General features: G+C 40.4%; 1 protein-coding gene across 8 annotated transcripts in view; it reads left to right on the plus strand.

Moving 5' to 3' along the window:
- The window catches only part of MTR (5-methyltetrahydrofolate-homocysteine methyltransferase), a 190,365-nt gene that overhangs the window by 102,149 nt on the left and 69,853 nt on the right, over window positions 1–18,363 (plus strand). For all 8 annotated transcript variants that reach the window (XR_008998859.1, XM_057505753.1, XM_036919333.2 and 5 more), the window contains 5 exons: window positions 57–146; window positions 1,246–1,398; window positions 3,196–3,303; window positions 4,401–4,501; window positions 17,891–17,958. Coding sequence is in view for 7 of the 8 variants with exons in the window: in XM_057505753.1 (XP_057361736.1) it covers window positions 57–146; window positions 1,246–1,398; window positions 3,196–3,303; window positions 4,401–4,501; window positions 17,891–17,958 (520 nt within the window). In the remaining variant the exon portion in view is untranslated. The remainder of the gene's footprint in view (window positions 1–56; window positions 147–1,245; window positions 1,399–3,195; window positions 3,304–4,400; window positions 4,502–17,890; window positions 17,959–18,363) is intronic.

Here is an 18,363-nt window from a genome sequence, read left to right on the forward strand (position 1 = left end):
CTTATGGTTCGGTAAGTACCTGTTGTACACATCTCTCTGACCTAATTTCATTTCAGACACATGGCAAAGGAGGGAAGAAAGTAATCCAGACAGATGAATGGAGAAACGGCTCCATTGAGGAGCGCCTTGAATATGCCCTTGTGAAAGTGAGTTGTGGGGGTGCTGAGTGCGTGTGACCTGGAGATTGGAGGCTTCTGTCATCATCTGATGTTGTGTCTGGAGGGTGGTGGTGATAGTAGGTGGCAGAGGACATTCCTGGACTGCCCCTGGGTGACTGCCTCCCCCCAGCCTCTGTTCTGGCACATTTGGTCAGTGACATTTTTGGTTGGCACAGCTGGGGGTGGGAGGCGTTACTGGCACCCAGTGGCTAGGGGTGCTGCCAAACACTGTACAGTCCACAGGAGGGGCTCACATTGCAAAGAATTGCTCAGCCCAAAATGGCAGTAGTGTCAAGGTTGAGAAATACTGCCCTAGAACAAGCTGCTGTCATTCGATCAACGAGCAAGTCCTGGCTCTTCTGCTCATAATTGGAATTTTAGGTAAGATATGTAATCTCTTGGCTTCAGGCTCCTCATTTGTGAGTCAAGAATTTCAGAGTTCTTTTTTTGGCTCTAGAATTTAAGTTTAACTTGTTGAACCTTTTGGGATTCACATATCTCAGATTGTGGAGCTAGTCAGCCACATCCAAGGATCCTTCAACTGGGGACACTGGAGGATAGGGCTTGATAAGTGAAATCCAGACAAGTCAGTGGAAGCTTCATGAATTTGACCTTTGCCTAAGGGTCCTGCCCACTGTCATTCCTCCCCTAGCCCTATAACATTACAGTTAGAAAACATACTGACTTCACGGGAGATATTTATTAATGTATAATATGTTTAATCACTAGGATCAAAGGTGAATTTGATTGTGAATTTAAACTTTACTTCCTACTCTTCCTCTCACCAGTAGATGACTTTTACTGAGCACCTACTTTGTAGCAATAAAGCCAGCCAAGTATTTTACATAGGTTATCTCATTTATCCTCTGAATAACCACATGAGCTAGGTACTGTGTCATATTTCAGTTTAGGAAACCGAGACTTAATGAATTGTCTAAATAAGTGATAGGAGCCAAGACTTGAACCCATGTCATCTGATTCCAGAACCTGCACTCTGAGGCATTTCCATGATTCACTCTTTAATAACTATGTGGTCCTCTGCTAACTTTTTGTTTTATTCTTTTCCTTGTTCTTTTTTTTTTTGTAGGGGATTGAAAAATACATTATTGAGGATACTGAGGAAGCCAGGTTAAACCTGGGAAAATATCCCCGACCTCTAAATATAATTGAAGGGCCCTTGATGAATGGCATGAAAGTTGTTGGTGATCTTTTCGGAGCTGGAAAAATGTTTCTACCTCAGGTTGGTAAAAGACGGGGAAATCTTCACAATTCAAAGAAAACGTCTATGTCTTTGAATAAACATTAAGTTTAGGCATATTTCTTGGGTTTTAATTTTGACAAGAGCTCCAGGTATTATGTTTGGTCCTTGATTCTCTGAATGTATTCAGGAGTATGTCTGGGAAAATCCATCTTCAGGGTGATGTTGGAAGGTGGAGGTCATCTGGAAATTCCAGCATTCTAATCTCCTTGCTCTGATCTGTACCCCCTCTTACTCCAACACCTCTCCATCTCCCCCAAAATTAAACTAAAACCCATATTAATGTAAAGTTAATTATACTAACATTTGATGATTTGACCAGTTGATAGGCATCTTTAAGGATGCATATTTTGAAAAAATCATTACCACTTTAAATAGTGGTATGCATTCAGTGTTGTTTTGAGGAAAACCAGAGCTCTTTCTTTGATCTACAGCAGCTACTAACCTTGTCATTCAAGATGTGCTAATTAAGCTGCCTGGGTTTGGAGCTGTATGTCACACAAACACTAAAAGGCTCCTTTTTTTAAAGGCTGTTTTTTAAAAATTTTAATTACTCATTCTGTATTTAATTATTAATTGCCCATTTTCCTTCATAACATTCATCCTTTTTTTAAACAGCTTTAACATTTAATAATTAACATGCAATAAATTTCATGTATGTTTGGTGAGTTTTAAATGCATGCTTCTGTGAAACCATGGCCGCAGTCCTGGTATGGAGCATTCAGTCATCCTGTCTTCTTGGCCTCCTCCAGTTGGTGACAGTTCCTTAGTCTTTGTTTTTCATGATGTTGACTGATTTGTAAAATTTCATTTTGAGTTAACTTACAGATAAGTTGCAAATACAGTTTAGCAAGGGTCTATATATCCCTCACCCCACACATTCCCCTAATGTTAGCATTTGTTCTGGGCCTTAGTGCAGTCATCCCAATGAGGAAATTAGCATTGGTAACACTGTTAAGTAAAGTCCTCTACCAAACTCCACCAGTTTTTCCATTCTGTTTCTTTCTCTTCTGGATCCCATGCTACTTTTATCCTGCCTTCTCTAACAGCTCCTCCGTCTTGCCTTTTAAACTTGAAGACCTTGTCATGTGGAGTGTCCTGCAGTTTGAGCTTGTCAGATGTTCCCTCATTTGCGGCAGGAATGACACAGTGATGCTCTGCCCTTCTCAGGGGCTCCCTCCACAGGCCCATCACCTTACCATGTCTCAGTACTGGTGACATTTTCCTTGATCATTTGCTTAAGGTGCTGCTAGGTCTCTCCACTGTACATTTACTTGTAAGGGGAAACTTTGAGACTGTGCAATACCATGTTCTTCATTCTACTTCACCCATGAATTTTAGCATGCTTGATGAAGGCCCTGTAAAAGGCCCTGTTCTTGCTTAAGTGTAAGCCTTAATAAGTGAATTGTAATGCTGGGGATTAAGAAGGAAAGGCTGAGAAGGGGCTCATGGTGGAGAAGCTTGAAACCTGAAGGAAGCAGGAAAAGTGATGGAAAGCCTTCTAGGCAGAGGAAAAGTAACTGCAGAAGTTAGGAGAACAAAGATTGGAACATTTGATGTCTAGGCTTGTTTTCCTTCTCCTATACCTCATTCCCTGACTTTGCCTATGAGGAACTCATTCCTGGTCCTGCCCACTGTCAGAAGTGGACTCTAGTGTGGCTGACCTGAGGTCAAAAGTATGCATTCTTCATTTGTTCAAATTTAACGTTTTTCAGATGGCCATTAGCACCCATTCATGTGGTTTTGGTAAAGATGCCTGACCCTGTGTGTTTTCCCCAGGTTATAAAGTCAGCTCGGGTCATGAAGAAGGCTGTTGGCCACCTGATCCCTTTCATGGAAAAAGAAAGAGAAGAAACTAAAGGGCTCCCTGGCACAGTAGAGGAAGAGGCAAGTCATTTTTTCTAGACCCTGTGGGCCCTGTGAAGGGCTGACCTCAAGGACTCTTTCACGAGGGGGAGGAGGGACCATAGAACTTGACTGTGTTTGTCATTGAAGGTAAAATAGAGAAATGATCTAACTCTTTTAAGTGTCAGAATGCCCTGGGATTTCCCTTTGAATGTGGCTTAATGAAATTGTTAACTGAACATAGTTCTTTAAACAAAGCCTATGATTTCAAGACAAAACTCGTTTGTTCATTCATCTGCTGGCCATTTACAAGCTCCTCCTGTGTGCCAGCTACTGCACAGTAGCTACAAAGACTGGTAACTACCCTTGAGGTCACTGAGTAATGTTTGATTTTGGAAAACCTCTTAAATGAATATTTTCTGCATACTGGTAATGTCCTTGGAGCTGCTTCTGGATTCAGTTTAATTCTTGTTGGCTACACCACCATAGTGAATGATTAAGCACTGACTTTGTTTAGCTCCCTGTGAAGCTCATTTAGTTTTAGCCCCTAGGATTCTGAATTTTTTAATTGATCTGCATTTGTGGATGGCTCAAACAGACACAGTGTTTCTAAGGATCCATCCTTGCATGACATTGTCTTGTCTTGTCTTTTTTGTGTGAGGGAAGGGATGCTGACAGTGCATAGCACAACAGTGTTGAAGAAACAAGATAGTCAAGTGCCCCTGTGACTGGGCTGTTGTTCTGGTTGGTCAGAGTCTGATAGGACATACGCTGTTTACCATTTCCTCCTCTCTCTCCCACTACTACTAACAATAAACATTTATTGACAGCTGTCGGGGGTTAAGGATGTGGTCTTCAGCTATGAGACTATTTTATATTTGACCTTAAACTGTTCTTTGAGGTGACAGAACTCATGACCTTGGTTGAGGCTCCCTGAGCTAGCCAACTAGGGAGCATCAAACTGCTCGGGCTTACAGCTTTCTACCTGCAGGGGACCTGATTTGGATTCTGGCCCCATCTCTGAGGTTGTCTCAGTTGTATTAAATTGCTTTGTGTTCTGACAACTCTGGCTTTAGAAAGCTAAGTGATGTGCCCCCAACTGGCCACAGCAACACTTAGCTGCTTGACTTACTCTGCAGGACCCTTACCAAGGCACCATTGTGCTGGCTACTGTTAAAGGTGACGTGCACGACATTGGCAAGAATATAGTAGGAGTAGTCCTTGGCTGCAATAATTTCAGGTAAGTTCAGACTCACCTCTTTCAGTCCCTTTCTTCTTTAAAAATAAAAGCACTTACAGGTAATTATTGGGTTGGATAACTTTATTGGGTAGACTGTGGCAGTAAATGTTAGAAATTATCTTTTATTTCTTTTCTTACTGTGTTCTCAAATTTTTGACATTGAACACACCTTTTGAGGTGATACCTTAATTATTTAATCTGTTTCATGTTCAGTAAGGACAAAAAGAGAAGTAAAAAGTATTCAAATAGGGTTAAAACAACTAAGAGGCTTCTTCACAGTTCACCCTGGACCAGAGGCTCTGATGACTAGAACACTGGGTTCCTACACACAGGCAGCAGAGCAGAGTTCCTTTTTCCTCTCAGTGAACTGCCATATTTTAGAACCAATATCTTAGGAGACTTTGGCTAAATGGAGTTTTACAAGAAGGCTTTGTACAGTTCTATCTTTCCCTTGCTTAGAACAGGATGATGCATGGGTCTTGGTAATGATGAAGCTAGATGTTGGAATGTTGTATACAAGTAAAGTCCCTTTCTGTTATATCTTGTTACAGTGAATAATTATTCAGGACAAACTTATTTCCATATGAGAGCTGTAAGTCAGTGTATGTTTGGCTCTAATTTCAACATATTCTTTATAGTCAAAAGCCTGTTAAAACTAATGCCTTCTCTGGTCCACGTCCAGCCAACAGTCCTTTTGAGTCACTGACGTCTTTCCAATGTGCTATTTTCTCTGTAGAGGAGAGAGGCTTGACTGCAGCTAAGCTGTGGCCCCTAGAGTTCTCATGTCCTGCTGTCAGGAAACTCCTGTCCATTATGCTGCTGCCCCACTGTCAGAATGTTTGTGCTCTGCATTCTGGGCCATTCAGGTACACTGAAAACCACAGCGGAAGGCCAGAGATGGGGAGCCTGTCAGGATGGCACCCTTTCCCTCTGACTGCTTCACAAGTACTTTTGTTTGCCTGCCTGCCCACTGCCAAAGACTGAGCAGTCTCAAAGGTAATTAAAGATGGGGCCATGAGAGGTGAGAAAGAGACCTCCTCCCAAAAACACATATAGTATGAAAATATAGTTAATACAACTAATCCTAAAAGAGGAACAGGAAAGAAGGCTGCTCCAGACTGCATACACATAGAGAAAAAAGCATATCTCACAGAACAGGGTAATATACCAAAGCCGTGATCTAGCGGGACCCAAACCCTTTGCCCACTCCAGCTCACCAGTGGGAGGAAGAGAAAATGTCTTTGAGGAGGTAATTGCTGAAAACTTCTCCAGTCTGGGGAAGGAGATACTCTCTCAGGCCATTGAGGTGCACAGATCTCCCAACACAAGGGACTCAAGGAAGACAACACCAAGACATAATAATTAAAATGTTTCTTGTCCCCTCCTGGCGTGAGCCGGGAGCTCTGTCCTTTCACTATCTCTAAATAAAAGCCTGTACCTTGCTCTCCTAAAAAAAAAAAAAATAAAATAATAATAATAATAATAATTAAAATGGCAAAGATAAGGATAAGGACACACTTGTAAAAGCAGCTAGAGAGACAAAAAAGATCACATACAAAGGAAAATTCAATTGGCTATCATCAGATTTCTCAGCAGAAACCTTACAGGCCAGAAGGGAGTGGCATGATGTATTTAATGCAATGAAACAGAAAGGCCTTGAACGAAGAATACTCTACTGGCAAGATTATCATTTAAATTTGAAGGAGAGATTAAACAATTTCCAGATAAGCAAAAGTAAGAGATTTATGTCCCACAAACCACCTTTGCAGTGTATTTTGGAGGGAATGCTATAGATGGAAGTATTCCTAAGGCTAAATAGCTGTCACCAGAAGAAATAAAAGCACAGTAAAGAAAGAACAATTAATTACTAAGCAGATGCAAGATCAAATCAACTACCCCCAAATCAGTCAAGGGATAGACAAAGAATACAGGTATGATACCTAATATATAACGAATGGAGGAGGAAGAAAAAGGTGGAGAAAAAAAGAACCATTAGATTGTATTTGTAATAGCATACTAAGTGAGTTAAGTTAGACTCTTAGATAGTAAGGAAGTTAACCTTGAACCTTTGGTAACCATGAATCTAAAGCCTGCCATGGCAGTAAGTACATACCTATCGATAGTCACTCTATGTGTGAATGGTCTGAATGCACCAATCAAAAGACATAGGGTCACTGAATGGATAACAAAACAAGACATCTCTATATGTTGCCTACAAGAGACTCACTTCAAACTCAAAGACATACACAGACTAAAAGTGAAGGGATGGAAAAAGATATTTCATGCAACTAATAGGGAGAACAAAGCAGGAGTTGCAGTACTTGTATCAGACAAAATAGACTTCAAAACAAGGAAAGTCAAGAGAAAAGGACACTACATAATGATAAAGGGGTCAATCCAACAAGAAGATATAATCATTGTAAATATCTGTGCACCCAACACAGGAGCACCTCCATATGTGAAACAAATACTAACTAAATTAAATGGGAAATAGAATGCAATGCATTCATTCTAGGAGACTCCAACACTCCACTAACTCTGAAGGACAGATCAACCAGACAGAAAATAAGTAAGGACACAGAGGCACTGAACAACACATTACAACAGATGGACCTAACAGACATATACAGAACACTTCATCCAAAAGCAGCATGATACACATTCTTCTCAAGTGCACATGGAACATTTTCAACAATAGATCATATACTAGGCCACAAAAACAGCCTCAGTAAATTCAAAAAGATTGAAATTGTACCAACCTGTTTCTCAGACCACAAAGTTATGAAACTAGAAATAAATTACGCAAAGAAAATGAAAAATCCCACGAACACATGGAGGCTTCAAAACACGCTCCTAAACCAATGGATCAATGACCAAATAAAAAGAGACCAAGCAATATATGGAGACAAATGACAACAATAATTTAACACCGCAAAATCTGTGGGACACAGCCAAGGCCGTGCTAAGAGCAAAGTATACTGCAATACAGGCCTACCTCAGGAAAGAACAATCCCATATAAGCAGTCTAAACTCACAATTAATGAAACTAGAAAAAGAAGAACAAATTAGGTCCAAAGTCAGTAGAAGGAGGGGCATAATAAAGGTTAGAGCAGAAATAAATAAAATCGAGAAGAATAAAACAATAGAAAGAATCTATGAAAGCAAGAGCTGGGTCTTGGAGAAAATAAACAAAACAGATAGACCCCTAGCCAGACTTATCAATAAAAAAAGAGAGTCTACGTACATAAACAGAATGAGAAATGAGAACAGAAAAATCACTATGGAAACCACAGAAATGCAAAGAATTATTAGAGAATACTATGAAAATTGTATGCTAACAAACTGGATAACCTAGAAGAAATGGACAACTTCCTAGAAAAATGCAACCTTCCAAGGCTGACCAAGGAAGAAACAGAATATCTGAACAGACCAATTATCAGCAACAAAATTGAATTGGTAATCAGAAAACTACCTAAGAACAAAAGCCCTGGACCAGATAGCTTTTCTGCTGAATTTTATCAAACATTTAGTGAAGACCTAATACCCATCCTCCTTTAAGTTTTCCAAAGAGTAGAAGAGGAGGGAGTACTCCAAAATCATTCTACGAGGCCAGCATCACTCTTAATACTAAAACCAGACAGACACCACAAAAAAAGAAAGCTACAGACAGACCAATATCCCTGATGAACATAGATTCAAAAATACTCAGCAAAATATTAGCAAACCAAATTCGAAAATACATCAAGAGGATCGTACACCATGATCAAGTGGGATTCATCTCAGGGATACAAGGACAGTACAACATTCAAAAATCCATCAACATCATCCACCACATCAACAAAAAGAAGAACAAAAACCACATGATCTTCTCCGTAGATGCTGAAAAAGCATTTGACAAAATTCAACATCCATTCATGATAAAAACTCAACAAAATGGGTATAGAGGGCAAGTACCTCAACATAATAAAAGGCCATATATGACAAGCCCACAGCCAACATTATACTTAACAGTGAGAAGCTGAAAGCATTTCCTTTAAGGTTGGGAACAAGACAAGGATGCCCACTCTCCCCACTTTCAACATACTACTGGAGGTCCTAGCCATAGCAATCAGACAACATAAAGAAATAAACGGCTTCCAGATTGATAAGGAAGAAGTCAAATGGTCCCTGTTTGCATATGCCATGATATTATGCATTAAAAAACCCTAAAGAATCCACTCCAAGTCTACTAGATCTAATACCTGAATTCAACAAAGTTGCAGGATACAAAATTAATACACAGAAATCTGTTGCATTCCTACAAACTAACGAACTAGGAGAAAGAGAAATCAGGAAAACAATTCCATTCACAATTGCATCAAAAAGAATAAAATACCTAGGAATAAACCTAACCAAGGAAGTGAAAGACCTATACCCTGAAAACTGCAAGACACTCATGAGAGAAATGAAAGAAGATACCAATAATTGGAAATATATTCTGTGCTCATGGATAGGAAGAATTGGTATTCTCAAAATGGCCATCCCGTGTAAAGCAATCTGCAGATTTAATGCAATCCCTATCAAAATACCGAGAGCATTCTTGATTGAACTGGAACAAATAGTTCTAAAATTTATATGAATCCACAAAAGATCGTGAATAGCCAAAACAACCTTGAGAAGGAAGAATAAAGCAGGGGGGATTATGCTCCCCAACTTCATGCTCTACTACAAACCACAGTAATCAAGACAATTTGGTACTGGCCCAAGAACAGACTCATAGACCAATGGATCAGACTAGAGAGCCTAGATATAAAGCCAAGCTTGTATGGTCAATTAATATATGATAAAAGAGACCTTGACATACAGTGGAGAAATGACATCGTCTTCAACAATTGGTGCTGGAAAATCTGGACAGCTACATGCAAGAAATGAAACTGGATTGTTGTCTCTTTCTATACACCAGAGTAAACTCAAAATGGATAAAAGAAGTGAATGTAAGTCATGAAACCACAAAACTCTTAGAAGGAAACATAGGCAAAAATCTCTTGAATGTAAACATGATCAACTTTTTCCTGAATGGATCTCGGGCAAGGGAATCAATTGCAAAAATTAACAAATGGAACTACATCAAGCTAAAATGCTGCTGTACTGCAAAGGATACCATCAGCAGAACAAAAAGTCATCCAGTATGGGAGAATATATTTGTAAATGACATATCTGATAAGGGGTTAACATCTAAAATATATAAAGAACTCTAACATGTCAACATCGAAAAGGCAAATAACCCTATTAAAAAATGGGTGGAAGATATGAACAGACATTTCTCCAAAGAAGAAATTCAGATGGTCAGGAGGCAAATGAGAAGATGCCCCACTTCACTAATTATCAAGGAAATGCAAATTAAAACCACAATGAGATATCACCTCACACCAGTAAGGACGGCCAACATAGAAAAGACAAACAACAACAAATGCTGGTGAGGATGTGGAGAAAGGGGAACCCTCCTACACTGATGGTGGGAATGTAAACTAGTTCAACCATTGTAGAAAGCAATATGGAGGTTCCTCAAAAAACAAAATAGAAATACCATTTGACCCGGGAATTCCACTCCTAGGAATTTACCCAATGAAAACAAGTTCTCAGATTCAGAAGGACATATGCACCCCTATGTTTATTGCAGCACTATTTACAATAGCCAAGATATGGAAGCAACTGGTGTCCATCAGTAAGTGAATGAATATAGAAGATGTGTATATACACAATGGAATACTATTCAGCCATAAGAAAGAAACAAATCCTTGTTTCTTTCTTATATCATATTTGCATACCATTTGCAACAACATGGATGGAGCTGGAGGGTATTATGCTCAGTGAAATAAAGTCAGGCAGAGAAAGACAAATACCAAATGATCTCCCTCATTTGTGGGGTATAACGAAGCAAAGCTGAAGGAAGAAAGTAGCAAACTCACAGACTCTAAGAAGGACCTAGAGGGTAACAAAGGGGAGGGAGGGAGAAGGGGATTGAGGGGTATCATGATTGGTGCACATGGTGTGTGTGGGGTCATGGGGAAGACAGTGTAGCACAGAGAAGACAAGTAGGGACTCTGTGGCATCTTACTACACTGATGGACAGTGACTGCAATGGGGTATGGAGGGGGGACTCGATAATGAGGGTCAATGTAGTATCCACATTGTTCTTCTTGTGAAACCTTCATAAGATTGTATTTCAAATATACCTTAATTAAAAAAAGAAGACTGAGCAATTTCTCATAGTCTGGGAAATGAGGAGCATTGTTCTTGGACTGTATTTGCTTATTTATTTTTTAAAGAGAAATATGTGGTAGTTACAGCAGAGATTGTTAATAATGAGATTTTACCTATAGATGAGGTATTTGAATAAAGTGGGTGCTTTTTAAAATCTTCAAGACATTTCTGCTCATCTCACCTTTTCAAACCTGATGTTGCCTTCTATTTTCATTCATTTCAATTAGTTAAAATACAGTTTTGCTAATAACTGTTTATAGACCATCTGCTTCATACCATGCATTGTACTTCTAGAGACACCAAAATGATTTGGTTAACTTTTTTCTGTGTAATTTTGTTGTCATCAGGCTAAATAGTCAGGTACATACATAATCAACTATGGTAACAGGACAGGAGCTGTTGAAAAAGGCAACTAAGAGGGGAACTAACTAAAGAAGTTTTTGAGATATCAGTGTCGTGTATTTATCATATTTTTATTTTGAAAAATGGATCAGTAGCTAAGGGAGTCACAGTAAGAATGCCTTTTTTGTCCTCCAGTAGAAACATTGTGAGAGGCCAGGGAGAACAGTAGCGTTTCTCCAGGGTGCTGCTGGACCTGAATGTCAACAGTGGGGAAGCCTACTTATTAAATCTGACACCTTCCTCCACCACATCCAGTTCCCCTCCCTTGTGCATTGAAGGTCTGCTTATCTTTGCTAGTAAGCCTAACTGGAGAAACATCTTCTGGTGAAACGATTTCTTTTAAAAATATAAAAGTGAATGTGCGAACCTTTTCTTTCAGTCAGATACCCCTCTGGGTCTTGTATCTCATTACACATGGACTCCTGGCATTGGTGAGTTTAGTTTTATGGTGTCATCTAGTAAATGAGCACCCTGCAGATCTCCGTTAGTGGGCTAAATGTATACTTTTGCTCAGCATCAGTGTTCTGGCCTGGATGCTTGGGTTAGTCACCCAGCTAGTAGATGAATATTACAAACTCATCCAGTACCAAATCCTAATGCAATCCTTTCTCATTCCTGGATGATGATGAAATGACTCTTTTTTAAAAAATTAATTAATTAATTAATTTTGTTGTCATTAATCTACAATTACATGAAGAATATTATGTTTACTAGGGTCCCCCCTTCACCAAATCCCCCCCACAAACCCCATTACAGTACTGTCCATCAGCGTAGTAAGATGCTGTAGAATCACTACTTGTCTTCTCTGTGTTGCACAGCCTTCCCCATGCCCCCCCCACATTATACATGCTAATCATAATGTCCCCTTTCTTTTTCCCCACCCTTATACCTCCCTTCCCTCCCATTCTCCCCAGTCCCTTTCCCTTTGGTAACTGTTAGTCCATTCTTAGGTTTTATGATTCTGCTGCTGTTTTGTTCCTTCAGTCTTTCTTTGTTCCTATAGTCTTTGGGTTTGAGGTGAATCTCTTGTATGCAGCATAGAGATGGGTCTTGCTTTTTTATCCATTCTATTATTCTGTGTCTTTTGATTGGTGCATTCATTCCATTTACATTTAGGGTGATTATTGAAAGATATGTACTTATTGCCATTGCAGGCTTTAGATTCGTGGTTGCCAAAGGTTCAAGGTTAGCTTCTTTAGTATCTTACTGTCTAACTTAACTCACTTATTGAGCTATTTTAGACACTGTCTGATCATTCTTTACTTTTCTCCCTTCTTATTCCTCCTCCTCCGTTCTTTATATGTTGGTTGTTTTATTCTGTACTCTTTTGTGCTTCCTTTAACTGCTTTTGTGGGTAGTTGATTTTATTGTTTGCATTTTGTTAGTATTTGGTTGGTCTGCTTTCCTTGCTGTGATTTTATTTTCTCTGGTGATATCTATTTAGTCTTAGGAGTGCTCCCATCTAGAGCAGTCCCTCTAAAATACCCTGTAGAGGTGGTTTGTGGGAGGCAAATTCCCTCAACTTTTGCTTGTCTGGGGATTGTTTAATCCCTCCTTCATATTTAAATGATAATTGTGCTGGATACAGTATTCTTGTTTCAAGGCCCTTCTCTTTCATTGCATTAAATATATCATGCAATTCTCTTCTGGCCTGTAAGGTTTCTGTTGAGAAGTGTGATGATAGCCTGATGGGTTTTCCTTTGTAGGTCTGACCTTTTTCCTCTCTCTAGCTGCCTTTAAAACTCTGTCCTTGTCCTTGATCTTTGCCATTTTAATTATTATGTGTCTTGGTGTTGTCCTCCTTGGGTCCCTTCTGTTGGGAGTTCTGTGTATTTCCGTGGTCTGTTCGATTATTTCCTCCCCCAGTTTGGGGAAGTTTTCAGCAGTTATTTCTTCAAATACTCTTTCTGTTCCTTTTTCTATCTCTTCTTCTTCTGGTACCCCTATAATGCGGATATTGTTCCTGTTGGATTGCTCACACAGTTCTCTTAATATTGTTTCATTCTTGGAGATCCTTTTCTCTCTTTCTGTGTCAGCTTCTATGCGTTCCTGTTCTCTGGTTTCTATTCCATCAATGGCCTCTTGCATCTTATCCATTCTGCTTATAAATCCTTCCAGAGATTGTTTCATTTCTGGAATCTCTCTCCGGACGTCTGTAGTCTCCCTCTGGACTTCATCCCTTAGCTCTTGTATATTTCTCTGCAGCTCCATCAGCATGGTTATGAGCTTTATTTTTAATTCTTTTTCAGGAAGACTGGCTAGGTCTATCTCCTTCTCAGGGTTTGCCTCTATGATCTTGGTCTGTATCAATTTCTTCTGCCTTTTCATGGTGATAGATATATTTGTGGGGAGCTGGCGCATGTGTTTGGTAAGAGAAAGTCTCTTCTTGCCAGTTTATGGCCTTCCTCTCTTGGGAAAACATTGGCCTCTAGCGGCTTGTGCTGTGCAGCTGCGTGCAGATGGGGCTTCTGATCTTGCCCGGCCTCTATGAAGTTTATTTAGCTCTGCAGTTGCTGTGGGCGTGGCCTCCCTCAGGCCGCTGCTCCAATATGGTGGAGCAGCGTGGGAGGGGGAACAGGTGGGAGGCTGTTTATCGAGGTGAGGGGCCTCCGAGCTGCGCTGTGGGGGTTTGGGTGCCCAGAGTTCCGCAGGATTCGCAGCTGCTAGGCTAAGTGTCCCAGGGTACTTCCGTCCAGCTGTGGGGCCCCTGTCCCTTTAAGACTTTCAAAAAGCATTCGCTTTTCTTTGTCCCGGGTGCGCCAGTAGCGGGGACCCGCTCACAGGTCTTACTGTCCTGTTTCCCTAGTTTCCAGCACCCCACGCACGCACTGTGTGTCTGCGCTCTGGTGTGGATGGCTAGGGCTGGGTGTTCAGCAGTCCTGGGCTCCCTCTCCCTCTCCGCTCCGACTCCTCTTCTCCCACCGGGAGCTGGGATGGGAGGCGCTTGGGTCCTGCCATCCCGCGGCATGTATCTTACCCCCTTCGCGAGGTGCTGGGTTCTCGTGGGTGTGGATGTAGTCTGGCTATTGTCCTGTGTCTTCTGGTCTCTCTTTTAGGATTAGTTGTATTTGTTGTATTTTCAAAAATATATATGGTTTTGTGAGGAGATTTCTGCTCCTCTACTCACACCGCCATCTTGGTTCTCCGATGAAGTGAATCTTATGCAATGATAAAAAATTTTTTTCTTTGTGGGGGAAAAAAAGGACTGAAAGTGCTATCAAGTTCTGTCAAGACAGAAAACTGTGGAGATAATGCAATAGATAACATGTGTAAGAAGAGGCCTCTACAGGCATGGAATACAGCTCAGAGTGAGTAAGAGGATCCAAGGGGAAACCAAAGGAGATGGAGATGTATGTGGGGGATGCTGGAAGTTGTAGGAAAGGTGAGAGAAAAGAGAAGGGTTTGATCCACAGCCTCCTCCCTGGCTTCAGACCCTTTCCATCAGCCAGCCTTCCCTAGGACCAGCTGGTTCATGGTTCTGGACCTTTACTGGGAGTTTTGCCTAGAATACCCTATTTTTTCCTTCATTTAACTAAAGCCTACTTATTTTTTCAAAATCCAGTGTTATTTTTCAAAATCTGGTATTACCTTGCTGAGGGACTTGTAATTGCCACCCAGCTTAAATGGTTTTCCATTTTATTCTGGAATGCCTCCATCCTAGCCCTTGTTACACTCTATTTTAATTCAGAACTTTCCAACGGTTTTTTAATTCAGGTGTGCTGAGAAACTGATCCCCTTCTTCTTCGAGGGGCAGCTTGGGGTTAGTTGCCCCAGGGACCCTCCTTCATGTGTCTGAGAGCCACAGATATTTTCCATATGTGCAAAAAGTTGGGAAGTGCTCCTCTCATCAATGATATATTTGACTGTTTCTCAGCAAGACTTCCTGTCAGGCTAGTAAGTTGGAAATTGAACTTGTAATCAGGCACCTAGCTTACTGACCCCTGATGGTCTCTCTTTTGCTGCTTTCTCCCTCTGTATGACCCCTAAACAGAGGAGTGCTACAAGGCTCAGCATTTGCACCTCTTCTCTGTCTGTCCTCAGTACCTAGGTCAGTGCTTCTCAGACTGTAATGTGCCTTCTGATCATCTGGGGATCTTGCTGAAAGTCAGAACTGGACCTGAGGTTGGCATTTCTAACAAGTGCCTTGGGGTTTTGGTACTACTGGTGTGGGGGACACACCTGGAGACAAGGTGCTAGGATAGGCTTATATCATCTCATCTGGTCTCATGACTTTTTAACAGCGCGTAAAATGCTGATGGGCCCCAAGTTTTGTCTCCAGCATGGATCTCTCCCCTGATCTCCAGACTTAAATTAAATATCCAGCTGACGCCTGAGAGCTCCATTTGGATGACTAAGATCCCATACTTAGTGCTCTGAGAATCGAACTAATTGCCACTGTTAAGATGCCCTCTGCTCCCCCCACCTCACTGCCTGTATAGTTTTTTCCTTCTCCCATTTCTGCCCAGCCACAAGGTTGACTTCCTGAAGCACAGCAAGTGTGCAAAACTTGTCCCCATTGGCTTAAAACAAGAAAAAACAATGAGAGTGAGTTGATTCTTGTCATGGTACTGATGATTTCTAAGTGATTTTTTAAAATCAGTGTTGAAAAACAGTTTTGAAATGTATGCCTTTTTGTCTTGATTTAAAAGCAATATGCTATTTTGCTTAGGTTTATATACAGTAGTCTATACTTAATCATAGTTAACAGAAGATCCAGTTACCAGACATATTTGAACATGCTAAAATAAAAGTGGCACCATGTCACTTACACTATAACCTGCCGTGCCACATCATTAAAACCCGAAGCCTTTGTTTTCTGCTAGGTTAGTGCAGACAGAGCTGAACACAGTTGTTGATTTGACATTGTCTTGCTTGTCAAATTCATATGTGCTAGTTCATTTATTTATTTACTTATTTATTTATTGAAAATTACTTTCATTTATTTATTTATTTATTTTTTCTTTTTACCCTTTACATGCCATTTTATTTATTTACTTTTATTTTGGTATCAGTAATCTACAATTACATGAGGAACATTATGGTGCTAGTTCATTTTTAAAACTTTTTCAAAGAAATGTGGGAACAAGCTAAAAAATCCAACAGTATAAAAGGGTCTGTAGTGAGAAGTAAGGCTCTTTCCTGGCCCTCATGTTCAGCACCCGGCATTACCAGCAGATGCTGTCAGGTAGTTGTTCTTAAGCATTGATTTTATTTTTTAATTTAAAATTATTTTGCTTACTAAATTTTAAGAATTGTTGACATTATGAAATAAGTGAAAATGCATGCTTTACTTTTCAAGCATCGTTTAAACAAATGCTCATGATATAATTAAATTGCAGAAATGAATGGCATAAGGGTACTCTAAATCTAGAATAGAAGAGTAGTACATGGAACATTTTCCAGGGCAGAAAATTGTTTTCTCTAAGTTCCAGAAAGCTGTCCCCTTCCACAGTAGGAATTCCTCTGGTATTATCCTGTTCTTTCAGAGCATGCTCCAGGCTTTACTGCCCAATGCTTGTGCTTCTCCTCATGTGTGCCCAACCCAGAGTCAGCTTTTCCATTGAGTTTCACCCTCTCTCTAGGCGAACTGTTCCCTGATTCAGTCTCCCTCTCCCTTAAGTACCCAGATGTCCTATCACCAGCTTTTCATGTGCAGGAACTGACCTCTTTGATTTGTTGAGTGAACTTCCCCAGCATTTTTATTGTCCTAAATCGCTAAGAGAATGGGTTTTGGTGTCAGATCCTGGTTCAGACAACAACTCTGCTACGAATTCACTGTTACTGGACGAGCTGTTTAACTTCTCTGGGCCCTGGGCTTCATTAAAATGGAGCTCAGAGTAGTGCTTCCATGCTTGAGGTGCTGTGAGGGTTAAATGGCATTGCTTATGCAAAAAGCCTAGCATGGTGGAAACGACCCAAATGTCCACTGACAGATCAATGAATACACAAAATGTGGTATGTCCATTATGCTAAGTGGAGTAAGCCAGAAACCAAAGGCAAATAAGGTACTATTCCATTTGTATAAGTATCTAGAATAGGCAAATTCATAGACACAGAAAGTGGAACAGAGATTACCAGGGGCCGGGGGATGAGGAATTGGGAGTTGTTGCTGAATGATTATAGTTTCAGTTTGGGGTGATGAAAGAGTTTGGAGAATAAATAGTGATAATGGTTGCACAGCATTGTGACTGACTGTAACTAGTGCCACTCAGCTGTACACTTAATGACTAAAAGGGCAAATCATATTTCATATATTTTACCAGAGCTTAAAAAAATAGTAATGTAATATACCAAAAACTATTCAATCCTATACTTTAAATGGGTGACTTTTATGCTCTGTTAATTATATATCAATAAAGCTGCTTTAAAAAGCTTAGCATAGTACCTGGCATACAGTAAGTACTTAATAATGGGTAGTTGTAGTTGTGGTTGTTGATATGTAGTGAGCTTTTCCATGTGATTCCTGTTTATGTTAGAGCACGATTTGGTGAAATAAAAATGATCATTTCAACAGAGAAGACAAGTAATGACTGTAGAGCATCTTCCTATGCTGATGGACAGTGACAATATTGGAGTGTGGGGGGGTACTTGATAATATGGGTGAATGTTGTAACCACAGTGTTGCTCATGTGAAACTTTCATAAGATTGTCTATCAATGATACCTTAATTTAAAAAAAGCTCATTTCAGCATTATCTTTAATGGATTTTCACTAATTTCCTCACTTCTCATTTCTGTATCTCAGAGTTATTGACCTGGGAGTCATGACTCCCTGTGATGAGATTCTGAAAGCTGCTCTTGACCACAAAGCAGGTACTGTGTGACTGTGCTTCTGGATGTCTAAGTGTTGTTTCCCCCATGGGTCTGTCCGTGAGCAGGAATGCCCCAGCCATGTGGGATCAGCGGGGCCTCAGACACTCGGGTAGCTTCTGCACGGGGGCTGCCGTCATTGCCATTTACAGTAGCGGTAACACCTTTGTGGGTCTGAAGATGGGGAATGGAGACATGTTTCTCCTAAGGAACAGTGTTGTATTAAACTTTTTCTCTGTGGGTCGTTGCTTTTATGTTTCTTCAGACTCTGTGACACGTTTGAGTCTGGGAAATCATGAACGAACAATATATTCTATTTTCTGGCTTCCCCAGACTGTGGCAAGTACATTATTGCAACTTCAAGTTACAGATCATTTTTACTACCAAACGTTAACAATACATTGAAGG

Source organism: Manis pentadactyla, chromosome 8, assembly GCF_030020395.1.
Source record: "Manis pentadactyla isolate mManPen7 chromosome 8, mManPen7.hap1, whole genome shotgun sequence".
NCBI lineage: Eukaryota > Metazoa > Chordata > Mammalia > Pholidota > Manidae > Manis > Manis pentadactyla.